Raw genomic sequence first — 14,518 nt, 5'->3', positions numbered from 1 at the left:
ATCACTAGTTGCAATATTTACCAACACATTTATTACTAATATTATGAAAAGATGAATAAATATGTTGCTTTAAAACATTTTAGCATTAAAATCTGACAGACAAAAGCATCTAAATCACACTGACTCTACTGGGCAGGTCTGAAGTGGCAAAAAATGTGATTTAAAATGTTGGGAAAGATTCTGAACCAACTCATACATTAAATTAATCCTCCCATTTGTTCCAAATCATACTCTGACTAGGAGGCTGGTTGGTATTTTGACAGAAGCACCCTCTATTTGAATTAAGCAGCAAGTGCCTGGGTGTTTTAAAGAATAGCTGTTTGGTTGGAGGACATAAAAAACTCAACAAAATGATAGCGGAGGAGGCGAAAGGTTGTTGAGAACATAATAAAAACATAAAACATGAAAAAATCTTGACTTTGCCATTATAGTGTAGAAAATAGCCTTTACTTTTTTATATGACTCAACTTGTTATAGAGTATAATGCAATTATTCTTCGAACATGCAGTAACTTAAACATTTTTGCTTTTAGAAATTTGCTACTATTTGACATGAAATGTTTTTTGTTCTTTATAACATTCAATTTATTAATAAATTAATTACAAAAATAAGCTTTAGCAGGAAGGAAGCGACAAACCAAATCCCTCTAACTTTAATATAAAGAAGAGAGACTTTTTGTTAAAATTACATATTTTCAGAAATAAGTGTACCTTGCAGTGCTTGATCCGTTGTTTTTTATTTTGATGTTTATGAGCTTGTATAGAATTCTTAATGGATATTAAATGAAAAATAAAAATGTTTTTCTTCTTCTTTGAAGGTTCACATACACAGACAGCTTTTTATTTTGATGAGGATCAACAAATAAGATTCAAAAATAACTAACATTTTTACAGTCTTGAGGATATTAACTTACTTATACTATTTAAACAAAAGGTAATAATTTCTGATCACCTTACAACTCTTTATCCAGTTGGTCTTTCTTTGTTTTCACTGGACTTTGAGGATCTTAACCTCCACTCACTTATTTCTGCTCATTAGAACATTTTATAGGAGAATCCTAATATTGCCTTTCACTGGATTACCAACAACACCTGCCTTTTTCTGTTTGGTTCCCTTCAACAAAACCCAAAAATGAAGCAGGAAAAAGGGGCAAAGTAAAAGCACAGAGAAGCAAAAGGTGACTCACTAACTTTCTACTCTCAGAGGACACCTCTGAGAGCAGCCAAAAAAGATGATTTCTATTAGATGACGAGCAACTCTGAATCCACAAACACTGGAGCCAATTATGTGCACTTCTTACAGGAGATGGAAGAAAAACAAGCGAGGCAGTGTCAGGCAGCATGGCAATTAAAACCCACACAGGGACTGTGTTTTCTCCTCTCGCTGGCCTTCAACTCAAACACTGGGCTTTGCTGTATATCTGATCAAACAGATGAAATATATCTCAAATATTATTACAAAAGAACGTTCAGCAGATTGGGGGGAACAGATTGTCCTACACCAATGTGGTTGAATACATACAGTACATTACTGATGTTGAAGATCAGCCTCAGCACTTTAATTTTGAGGGCACTAATTAAATATTTTGGCTTCTTTGAAACTTTCAGAAAAGAATAACAAACTTGACTCTATATGCACCATGCAGTAAAGTAAAAATATAATATGTCAATTGGTTTAGTTAACAGATAAGCAATGTTTCTAATTATTTGAGTATGTGCCTTTATGATTTTTTTTTCTAGCTCAGCTCTCTCCATCTGTACTATGTTCATTAGCAAGGTGCTACTTTTGTGTTTTTTGTTGAAATGAGCAGATATAAGGTACTTTTTATAATTGCAAATAGCCACCTGCCACAGCAAAAAACAACAACTCTAAAGTGAAACATAAAAGTCACAGACAAAGCAGAAAAATGGAAGAATGGTAAAACATGTAACTGACTGGAGACACAAATTTTAAGACATGTTATTTCTTAACAAGTTCATGATTATTGACAAGTATTCCTCAATAAGATTGGTCCATTATAAATAATATTATTCATTTCTCTTTAATTTGGTGCCCTGTGAGTGACTCAGTATGGCTTTTTTGAGTCAGTCTGAACAGAAGCTGAAATGAAATCTTCAGTGTATCAATGAATTTTCTGAAAAGCGTGTCATCACTTTGCAGACTTTATAGACAGCTACCCTATTAGGAGCATGCCAAGCAAGTGTTCCATGTAAGGACTTGGTATTTTCATAATCAACACAAGGGATGAATGGGGGCCTGATTAAATCTGACAAGGCTTCAAATCAGTTCAGCTTTAAAAAACTGCCCTTAAGGCTTTGTACATTCATTCAATCGCCTACAAATGTGTGTCAGACATGTAAGGGCCAGCGGGCAAACAGAAGAACTCGTGTAGATGCAGCGTCTGACATTTTTAAATGACTGGCATGAAAATTAGTTAATTTAGTTTAAAAAGAATTGTTACACTTTGTGCAATATTTCAAAAACAAATGAGAGCACAAATGTAGTAAGAAAAATCAGATCAATATCAATATCTGTTTTGTCAGTTTCCTTTTTGTATCTGTTTTGAATAAAAGCTATTTTATTAATCATTGGAGCTTTAGGCAGCCATAGGTCCATCTGCTGCAAGAACAATGTACACCTGATGTAAGTAATGAGTTACAGCATCATCAAATGTATGTATAATGATGGAATGAGCCTTCAGATATATATTTTGGCATTTGATAATAAGATTTTTGGCTCTAACATAAAAAGTCTGTGCTTTTGAACTAATTTATTGAAATCTATAATTGCAGCAATGTAATGCAATGCTCCTCTGATGTGATATGATAAAAAAATGTGATACAATTGACTATAATTTATTGTTTCTATGGGAGAATTTGTTTTGTACTCTGTGCTGTCCCAATAGTTGCCTTCACAAAGGATTCATCAATAGACCATTAAAGTAATCTTCCACAATATGATCCACCATTAACATACACTGCACACTTCACATTTTTAGGAAAATGTAAATTGTGTCCAAATTTTAAGAAGCGAGCATGGTAACAGTTTGGAACAAATAAGAGAGAGACAAAATGGATTAATTGGGAAAAACTGGAAGATGATGAGTTGTGGACTTAAGTGTCTTGTGTAAGTGGTAAAGACAAACTGTGTAGACGGTTACACAATAAAATGTTTGTAACTGAACAATGTGTCTTTCTGTAGAACTGCCAAGTGACTGAGAAGGGCATCTGTGTGAGCAGTTTGTACACCCAAACTACCTTTTGACAAACAAGCATTTACATTAGCCACTTGTTTACTGGCTGGTTACAAAACTGGTGTCAGGAAGTGATAAATTTTTGCTGGATAAAGTCCTGTTTTGGTAGAAATATGACAGTTTTCCTTCTGATTCTTGCAGTGACTTAGGCTGATATTCAGCAACATTTGTGCAAAGATATGCCCCACATCTCCCTGGGATGGTTTGAGGCCATTCAGTAACACACAATGGCCATAAAATAAAATCTAGGCCAGATAATATACAGCTGCTGATTTCAAAAGTCTTAGAAAGGCACCATTTTTTGTTGTTTTTGTTATGTCTGACTTTTATATTAGCCAAAATGTTCTAGCATTAGCTAACCATTCTCCAGCAATAAAACCAATATTGTTCAGTGTTAATATATTTGATTTTTTATGGCTTTTTTTAAAATTGTGTATAATATAATTGGTCTTTCAATGCTATTAAATTAGAATTGTCAACATTTATGCAAGTTAATGGGAATAAATACCAATGGTCTGGACCAATCTTAGATGGACCAAGCAATTATCCATCTGCATTAAAGAAACATGCATAAAAATAAGACCCCCCCCCCCCCCCCAAAAAAAAAAAATGACAATGATCACATGGTTTTACTCCAATCTTTTCTCCTTCTTTGAAGAAAAGTAACAAAAGTAACTATGACCTTTTTAAAAAAGAGTGAATCTGACATTTCTCAAACTGATAAGAAAGGTATGACGGAGCTTTTATCTTGACTTTAAAAGTCATGTAGAGAAACCTACTATTGCAAAATAGAACAAGAGAACTAGAAGAAGCTGGAAAACTAACCTAAAGCTTTCAAAGAAATGTTCACAATGGCAAACACGTTGAAGCAAGTATCCTGAACTGTTTCATTGTTCTTTATTCATGTTAAATTCAACAACTGGGTGACTTTAACGTTTTCTAATCTGTGCCTGCTGTGTGTTTAGAAGCAACACTTACCACATTGTGGGTCTGTGTTTGTCCAACCAGGATCAATATGTTGGAACAGACTATAGAAAAGCAGAAGTTCAGCAGGATGATGGATCTTTCAGAGCGAATATATCTAAAAGAAATAAAAATTATAAGATCAGTGCATCTTTCTCAAAATATGTTTATGAATAAACTTTTGGTTGTGATTAGCTGCATTAGCATCATAGCACCAAAGATGATCCAAACACATGTGCACCATCATATGGTTAAAACACATGCCTTTAGTGTTACATTTACCTCCATAGCACAGCGTAGATCACTGCCAGTGTGATCAAGGCGAGGCAAGACAAACCACAGCCAACTATCAATGTCACAGATGGGACCCCTGAGTAGTCCATGGTCTGTGGAGAAGACAGAGTGAGACGAAGCAGTCAGTGGGAGGCTGGATGTGGTTCACGCAGAACAGTAAATCTTTATTACTGCCGGGAGAGAGAAGCAGTCAAAACAACCACCACTGATCTGAACAATCCACAGTGGGCTCCTTAATTAACTGAGAGGTTTGAGGTGCGTGGGCTTGGAGGATGTTTAGAGAGATGCAAAAGAACTTTCCATCTGTTGGAGTTAGAGATTGCAAAAACAATAAAGCTTGTGAGTAGCAAAGAGATGTAGGAAGTATGTAGAATAATAATTAAAAAACAGATCAAATCAAATTTAAAGAAAACTTTTTTATGGCAAACTAATGCCTGCCATCCTTCTATTGGACACGTCCTGCAGCAGAGGAATGCAATAGATTCCTTCTCATGTTCCTGCTTTGCACTAGCAAAAGTGATCCATGTTTGCACTGTTAATTACTTCATCTTCACAGGAAATTACAGCCTTCTGCTTGGTCTCATTTCAGCAGATCAAATGGTAAGATCTCAGCAGCACATTTTTTATCAGGACCACTTTTTTTTTCCTTTTTATCCCAGACCGAAAGTGAATAAAAATGACACACAAACAAGCATGCGCGTGCACACACCCTCTTGCGTGCACGTCCTTACAGTAGACTATGAAAATCTATGGGCAAACTAGCAAATACCCACCCCCACTCCTACGCACACACACACACACACACAGCTCCATTTACAGCTGAATTACTATTTAAGGGGATTAGCACGCCAAAGATTTAATTTCCATTCTCACCAGCTCCGGCTCACACGCGCGCGCGCGCATACACAAACAGGCAGACTCTCACCTTTACATTAGCCCATGAAAGCCACACTGAATAACAAATCGATATCCTACTTACTATTCCTCTTGGTTGCTGAGCCAAAATGGCGAAGGTAGATACGCGATCACACAAGCATTTCGTATGGGAGGCATCTGTAAGCACCGTTTTGCATCCTTTCGTGGACCAGGTTCCCCAAGAATCGTTCCTGCGAGGAAGAGGAAGGAGAGGAGGAAGAGGAGGAGGAGGCAATTAGAGCTTTTTAATTCCAGCGGTGACACGACCACTTCACAGGACTCACTAACATCGCGTCGGCTATTCATTTAACTGCTCGGAAGAAAAAATAATAATAAAAAGAAGGATGCAGATCAGATGAGAGGCTTAGAAATGAGGGAGGCGAGCTGGCGGATCGGCGCGGCTCGTGCGGCTCCGAGCAGCATTTCAGCCGGAGCGGATGGAGGCAGAGCCGCGGAGGAGGAGGAGGAGGAGGGGGAGGAGGAGGAGGAAGCGCGGAGCTGTCCGAGCAGACCGGTGCTGATTGATTCTCTATACGCAGATAACCGGGATCAAAACACCGTCAATCACTCAAATCAGTCGCAGTAAAACACGTTTAGAATTACCTGTCTGTGGATGATTTCAACCCCTCTGAAGGCTTTTTTTCTTCGCATTAAAAAAAATCGTTCCTGTTTTTATTTTTTTTCCTGCGTTTTTTTCCCCCTTTCTTATGCGTTTTCTTCCCTTCTATTCCACCAGCTGTTTTAATTAGCAGCTTTTGAACGCTTCCTTGGGGGGCTTTTCACCCTGGAAACGGTGGACAGCATCAGATTGATACTCTGCTCCTCTCTGCTGGTGTGAGAGGAGCAGAGGGGGGAGGCGAGGTTGGAATAAAACAAACAAACCACCATTTGGTTTGCTTGTCGCATTAAACCAAAGTTGTCTCATTTGTTTAATTATACCTGAAAATCATTGTAAATGTAAGGTGACTCTCCTCCGAGCCCCCCTCCAGAAACCCCCCGCTGCAGAGCTCAGACCCCCCCGCAGAGTCGGAGCGAATGGTTGCAGCCAGTCTCCCACTTCACGCCACAAGTAAGTGAAATGAAAGTAGCGCCTTTCTTGCGTTTGTCATTCGCTCCCAGGCTCATTTTATGCGCTCGAATAAATAAACAAAGAAGCAGCATTTAGACCTATTCAGACATCCTGTCTGAAAACTTTACTGACAGAAAAGGCTGAAAGCTGACACGTTCCCTGCACACGCGCAAACACCTGTTGTCTTGTGGATGTCTTCTCTCTCCTCAGCATCCTTTTCATGACGAAGGCAAAACAAGATGCATGCGGCTGATTTACAGCAACGCGGGGCCATATGTGCATGTTGATTTGTGCGAGCAGCGCTGTGCAAGGCAATCCTGCTTTGTCATTTGATCGATATGGCGGCAATATTTATAAATCCTGGAGGGACCTTGGAGCCAGTTCCACATTTCCAAGCTGGGGCCAACCCGTGCTCGGTTCACAGCTGTGAGGCTGTAAATGATGCCACATTTGCTTCTCATCTTTACTACAAGTTTTATTGTGCAAACACCTGATACATGTTTAATGCAAATAATCTCAGACTGACTTCAAGCTTTATTCTAGTAGCACAACCCAAATTCTGACCAAGCTGATACAAAATATTATATATATTTATTATTAATATTATATATATATATATATATATATATATATATATATATATATATATAATAGAACATAATAAATTTAAATGTTAAAACTGAGAAACTACCATTTTTGGGGGGTGAAAAAAGGGTATTCTGAAATTGATAGCAGCGACACATTATGGAATTGTAGTTTGGCAAAGTCACTAAGCATTTATCAAATTACACATTAAAACATAAATATAAGGTGAAATAATTAATTAAAGGACATGAACAAAACCTGGGTTTAAAGTGACATTTAATATTTACTCATGAAAAATATAAAGCCAGTTTATTTCTGAGAAGCTGAAGCAAAAAACCTCTGAAGGAAATGCTGGCGCTGTAAGAAGTAATAAAATAAATAATACAATTTTTGACTAATTTAAACTTCTGAAGGCCTTTTACTAGGATTTCTCACTCATGTGCAACAATAAAAACCATTATAAGATCTTCTACAAAATGAACTGATTTGGATAAAACATGATGATAATTAAAGGCCTAGCATTCCATGAAGGAATGCATATTTTTTCCTGTCGCCTCTCATGCCAGAGTTTTACACTAAGATTATCCAAAGCTGAGAAGTGACAGACTTACAGCCTTTCTGATCAAACTTTGCAAAAAAAACATTGTATAAAATCTCATGTGATATTTGGAGACTTTACAGGAATGTTAGAGCTCAGATTACATGTGATGAGTGACTCTCAGCTATCACCACACCTTAAATAGCTCAATGTTTGTAAAATTAGGTTTTAGCCATTTTTGTGCTTGATTAGCTGTGGAAGCCAATTTCAATTGGGTTGTCTTTAGATGTTTATGAGTTGTTGTTTTTTTACTCAGTGATTACTTTGAGAGTTTCACTAAACTCTACCCAGTGGTTGCTAACATACAAACAGTGATAATGCTACCAGTTAAGGCCAAAGTTTAAGCAAAGATGTTGTGCAGCGCACACCAAATTTGAGCTCAATATCTTTAAAACTAAACAACTTACAGCCATGCTTGTGTTTGGTGAGGTCGCCTAGCTGTGGTGGCCATCTTGAATGGGTTTGAATCCGAATGTTAACTAGGTGTGGATGTGTATTCTGTCATTACTTTTGGAGAATTTCATAAAAATCAGAGAAGTGGTTCATGAGATGTTTTGCTAAAGCTACACACAAACGAATGCACACACGGGCGAAAACACTTCAAAAGAAGGATTTAAAGAACTGAAAAAACAACTTTTAATTACATGTGTATTCTCTCAGTTTTGACTTTCGCAGTTAATAATATTGTTGTTGAATAACAACATATTGTAGGTAAGTGAAAACAAACGCAACAAGTTTCCCAGTAGATCATGTTGCATTCTTAAAGTTTAAACCACTGAGAATTGGAGAATTGTTATCTGTGAACAGTTATACAGTATATGATTAAAACTGACTTTTTATGTGGGTTTGGGTCTGTTAAACTCTCTCTCTCTCTCTGTCGTGCTTAAACATGTTTTTCATTGCTTAATAAAGTTGCGTAGACTTTTTTTTCACATGCAGATTCAAACCCAGTCTTCTATAAAATCCAGCAGACTGACATATTTGATGCACTTTTGTCTTGATAACTTTTGGATGAATGCACATCTCCCCTGGTGACGAGTCATTCCACTGCACATTCTTTCTCTAACTTTTGACTCTCTGGATAATCGCCTCCCCCTCATGTCATGCAGGGGAGAAGCTGACAAGAGAACAGTCGCTGACTAGGGATTTTTGTGTGCCATGTTTGATGTGTTCTGTGACCTTATGAGGGCTTAGTGGCCCCAGAATACAAAAAACCCTCAAGGGAAAGTGTCAGTGTTGATGTTAACCACAGGGAAACTGATGACTTAGCATTAGCCATATACCCTTTTCTTTTCTATGTAAGCAGTGATGCGTTTACGTCACATTTTACCCGCATATCATTGCAATGGACTTACTATGTGACTTTACAGTGACTGTAAAGCTAAACAAAGCACATCAGTACAGACAAACTAACCAAACAGCAGCCATCTAAATTCTACATTGTTTTCTTAGTCAGACAGTACATGAGCATCTATTTAGGGTGGCCAAAACATCTTTAAATTCCTTGCATGCCCACATCAGATTATCCAGACACTGAGATGGGGGCTTGAAGAGTGCCTCGGGCCATACACTTCAGGCAATTTTATGAAATCTTGAAAGACGACAGGCAGAGGAAGGTGGGGAGGCAATGCTGGGAAATTATTCCATCCATCTTGGATCTCTTGATGATGGGCAATTTATATCAGCCTGTGGGCCACACTGAGTGTGTTAACTGAATGAGTAGGAAGAAAAATGAGTGCGTATTTCTGCAGAGCTGGAAAACTTATATTAATTAAAAGTGAGTCTAAACTCACAAAATGTTACAGACAAGTAAGATAAGCTACAGAGTGGGTGTTTAAAATTAAGTTCCATTTGGCTGAAATTGATTTTAGGTTATCTATTGTCAAATAGGTGGTGTGATATGAAGGTTGCAAACATGAAAAATGGCTAACGTGATCATCCTGTTCTGTCATGCATAAATGTCTGCTTCAATAAACATGAATCAAAATAAACAAAATCAAACTGCCAATTATAAATCAATGCTGAAACATCACCTCACTGCACTCAGCCTGCATTTCTACAACCATCTACATGTTTACACGTGGTTTACCCCAACCCACCCTAACACACACACACACAACAACAACAACAACAGCAACAACACCCCATTTGAATAATGAACAGTTTGTGTTCCCAGGAGTCCATCATGAGTCAGTGCTACTGTGAAACTTGGAGGTATTGTAAACATCACCCACATAGTTACTTATTCAGGTTGGTGGCTTCCTGTTCCCATACAAGCATTATTACAAAGAGCACAACCAGACACCCTCAGCAACTTTGAGTTTAATTAGAAATAAAGATGATCCCACAGCTTTAGTCCTCATATTTGATCTGTAAAAGATTTCCAGTCAAACTTTGTCCCGACTACCCCTTCTCTGACAGGACACCGTCAGATAGCACTTTCAAACTAAGACCTAAGAAGCACCACAACTTTACCAAAAAAACTAACTAAAGTCTGCCTGAATATCTTTTCAATAAGTCCCTGAATCCATTCGACCACAAAGGTCCTTCATTCATAGTTTCAAACACAACACACAAGGACATCTTCTAAACTAGTGTCTCTTAAAGGCAGCATAAGGTATTACACATCTAAGAAGTAAACCAATATTTAGGACATTTACTCGCTCAAATAAAACTTATGCAACGATTCCACATCCTAGCAAACAATAAATTTGTTTGAATGAGGTGGAAAGAGGAGATGGTTACATTTTTTCCCCACATCTGGATAATGTTCAAACAACACCATGAAATCACAATATTAAAATCCATTATTCAGCTTATGGTTAAGTTTATAAAATTCCCATTTTCCATTAGGCCAGGGTCAGAAATCAACCATGGTTATGGATAACATAAATTACTTTTGTAATGTCAAAAAGCCCTGCAGTAGCCAACATCCTCTTGGTTGCCTCGATGATATCAAGAATATTAATGTTTTAAGGCAAGTAAAGTACTTGGTTTCAATTACAAATGTTAACTAAAGTTTAAACAAAGAATGATTTGGCATCTCACACACAGTTTGTCTCACAACCAGGTTGTGATTCTCTGCATGAACAAACAACATGTGAGACATTTTTAGGAGGTCAGTAGATCCTCTTTGTAGTTCTACTTGACAAATGTTGGTCCACTTATGTCACAAATTGCTAAATTTAATCAACTTTGAAAAAAACTTTTTTTTCAAACATCAGATAAAAACAGGATTTGGTTTGTCAGAAGATGTAGTTTTTGTGGTAAAATTCACCTGTTCAGCATCATGGAGTAGAAGCAATAACTACTAAGTGTCATAGGGTATAGGTTTGGTGTTAGGGATTATGAAATTTAGTGTTACCTTCAATAAATTCTGTTTTTGTGCAAGTTTAGGTTTTCAGGTTTTTTATTTAATTTTTTAACTTTTTTGCCCTGCTCCGTCTTGTTTTATTTTGTGTTCCCTGGTTTATATCTGTCTTACTTTCTGCTCCCTCCATTCACCTGGGTTCAGTTAATTACCACCACCTGGCTTTTGTTAGACATGAACTCCCTCAGTGTAAAAATACCTCGACATTTCCTTTGTTCGCTGCCAGATTGTCATGTCCACCTGTCTGGTTCCAATCTCGGCCTTTCTGCTTTCATGTTTTGCCTTTTTGATTTCTATTTAGCTCTAAGGTTTGAAGTCCTGTCTCACAGCGTTTTTTTTATTTGTGAGCTTTACAAAATTTACATCTTTCTTGTGTTTTTAAATTTGGTTCTACCCTTACAGGACTAATACTGATGAAAAACCTAAAACAGAAGTTCAAGAGTGCTGTTGTTTCTTGGATCCAGGAGCTCCACTGATGTATAACAACTGCAATTTCAAATTTATTATTATCAAACAAGTTTTCATATTTATTTTTATTTTGTTTTTTTTTTCACAGAAGGCAAAGTAAATAATTAACTAATTAACTTAAAAGGAAATTTACCAATAGTGAATTTTCTCAGAACTGTTTTCCACTGCAGGTAAACATGTGTCATGTATTTCATCTTTCACTATTAAGATGGGGGAAACTAAGACAAAAACAATACTTTACTTTTTTTTACTGCTTTAAAGAAAATCACTATATCTCTAACATTAGAAAAGGGATTATAGACTTTATGAGATTTAATTACCTACACAGAAGGAACAAAAATTATGATTTTTCATATCACACTTTGTTGAATAATCTGAGAGGAGAGTCCCAAAATTGTTTGGAATGGAGTCATCCAGTGGTGCTTTGAATAAGAAGACTTGATCGGAAAACAAATACTGATGTTAAGCATATGGTTTGTGGAAGTCGGGAAGAAGAAGAGTTGTCCTAGTTGTATCTTTGGTGTGCAAAAATAGACCAGATGCCCTCAAATACTGCAACAGAGAACAGAGCATGCTCAGTTTCCATATAGTTTTTTAAAAAAGATTGACCTAATAGGTCATTGATTAGGCTGCTCCTTTGAACAAACAGAAACTGAAATCTATAATTTTTAATTGCTCACCTAACTACCTGACTTCAAACAAAATTACAGTACACCCCAGATTTGATCAGTTTCTTTACCAGGACAATTTGCTATGTAAAAAACCTGCTAGGTACCATTGGTTAAAATAAAAACAGAAGTTGTAAAAATCTGTTCCCTACGTTTAAAAAAAAACTGTGCACATGGATTTGCAGTCTGCTGTCTCAGTTTATTCAGTCCATGCACACAGTTTACTAAACTGAAAGAACGGATTGCAAAACCGTGTTTACAGATTTGCTAACAAGCATAAAGCTGTTTGAGAGCAAATGATGGGACAACATTTGTCTTCAATAAAGTTGAAAAGATAGATAAAGTTGCACTTCCAGGGCCAATAACTTATAAACAATAAACTCCAAACATCATCTACCCACAACAGAAGAACGATAGACAATATGCTACAGTCTAATTTTAATTAAAAAAGGTCGGACTCTGAGTCAGACAAGCTTTTAGGAACTGTCACTAAAATAAAACCAGGATAAAACATACAAATTTCTGGTTTAGCTGCTGGAATAACCTCAACAAGAGACATACATGTCTTCGTAAATATAAGATGTGACAATGTTGTTGAATATTAGATTTAGATGTTGAAAATTGTAGACAATTCAAAAATCCCCATTTCACTTCTGGTGTTGTCTGGTTTCCCTGCCTACATCAAAACCAAAACTCAACACAGCACCTACTTCACATACACACTATGTCACTGCAAATATAGACATACAGTTTCCTTAACAAAGGGAACACATCTTTACAACTCCTGTTTATATTTTAACCGCTCATACGTGGTGGGCTCCATATGTTTACACTACATAGTGTTGTTTTTAAAATATTCAATATGAATGTTCTTCTTCGAATCTAAATACTTGACTCATTTTATGACATTAGGATTTCTGTCATTGTAACTCTCAGTTACAGATTAAAGAAAAACAAAAATCATTTGGATTCAAAAAAGAGGCATACAACCACCTGAGAATGCAAATGGGTTTTGAGCATCTTCATGTCAAAACAGATTAGGCCTAACTTTTGTGTTTGTTTACAACACATCATAGAGGAAAAACATTATAATAATAACGTGGGTTGAGAAGTCAGACTCACAGCATTCATCAGAAGTTTCCCAGACACCTAATGTTTTCTTCCACATTATATTAAATGCATGTAGACATCATTATACTTCAGTTTTGCCATTTGCCAGTTTACCACTTCAGTTTTTAGCTATATATTTCAGCTGACTTCATGCCTTTGTTTTGGTCATGCTGCAGTCTGCCTCCCTTTGAAGAACAGTTTAAATTCAGCCAACATGTACCTTCTCTGGTTTTCAGCAGGCTGCTTTGCTGCACTTCAGTCTTTGAGTGTTGGCTTTGGGCTCATGTATTCTCACTAAAAGCCATCCCTATAGACCCACTTGTTCTTTAGTAGATACCATACCAGCATTACACCTGCAAAAGCAGTAAACTTTAACAGTGCTTTTATGGTCAGTGGCTGCGGACAATCTGTTTTAGTAATGTCAATCCTGCGAGAATATCTAATGTGTTTATTTGATTAAGTGTTTTTTTTTATCATGTTAAAGTAAAAAGGAAAAGGCACACAAGGTAGTCGTTGATGAGCCAGTGGGTCTTAAATATGGTTTTACGTGATACTGGTCTGTCTTGTACCCTGCCTCATTATCTCACCTCAGGTCCGAAGAGTGGCCTGAGGTAAAATTGTAAGGAATTATCACCATCCACATGATCACCATTCACGTTGCCATCTTCAAAGACATCTACTTGAGGACTCCAAGTCATGTGATTTACCTTTTAGTCATTGTTATGAGCAACCCCGACCATCTGGCCTGCCTTCTGGTTGCTATCAACCCCGTAACCTGTTGCCTCAGTTGTCTAGAGCAACATTTCAACCTGCCTCTTTCCTCTCTGTCCTACAGCTGAACTTCGAACTCTCCAGACCAGCTGATTTTCAGGGCTCAGGCTGTCCACCTCATCTATTTTATCCAGAAACTCAGCTAAAGACTTCCTTCCTCTCTGCTGTCTACTTTCAAGCCAATCAAGTGAAAGAAAAAAGGAGATCAAGGCTGATGCTGTGATACTGCGACAAACAGAACAAAAAACAATTCAGCAACAGCGCCAAAAGCATGGTAAGTAACAAATATCAATCAGCAAACAAAATCCTCTGTCTGTCTGTCTGTCTGTCTGTCTGTCTGTCTGTCTGTCTGTCTGTCTGTCTGTCTATCTATCTATCTATCTATCTATCTATCTATCTATCTATCTATCTATCTATCTATCTCCATAGATAGATGACTAACTAAAAAATCATG

The 14,518-nt window shown here is 37.1% G+C and overlaps 1 protein-coding gene across 7 annotated transcripts in view; it reads right to left on the bottom strand.

The window, feature by feature from the left end:
• adgrb3 (adhesion G protein-coupled receptor B3) overlaps window positions 1-14,518 on the bottom strand; it is a 107,546-nt gene that overhangs the window by 13,658 nt on the left and 79,370 nt on the right. For all 7 annotated transcript variants that reach the window (XM_017412941.3, XM_017412943.3, XM_017412938.3 and 4 more), the window contains 3 exons: window positions 5,490-5,616; window positions 4,499-4,602; window positions 4,232-4,334 (listed from right to left, as the gene is read on the bottom strand). In XM_017412941.3, the coding sequence (XP_017268430.1) occupies window positions 4,232-4,334; window positions 4,499-4,602; window positions 5,490-5,616 (334 nt within the window). The remainder of the gene's footprint in view (window positions 1-4,231; window positions 4,335-4,498; window positions 4,603-5,489; window positions 5,617-14,518) is intronic.

Source organism: Kryptolebias marmoratus, linkage group LG22 (genome assembly GCF_001649575.2).
Source record: "Kryptolebias marmoratus isolate JLee-2015 linkage group LG22, ASM164957v2, whole genome shotgun sequence".
NCBI lineage: Eukaryota > Metazoa > Chordata > Actinopteri > Cyprinodontiformes > Rivulidae > Kryptolebias > Kryptolebias marmoratus.
This window is presented reverse-complemented; position numbering and strand designations above follow the sequence as displayed.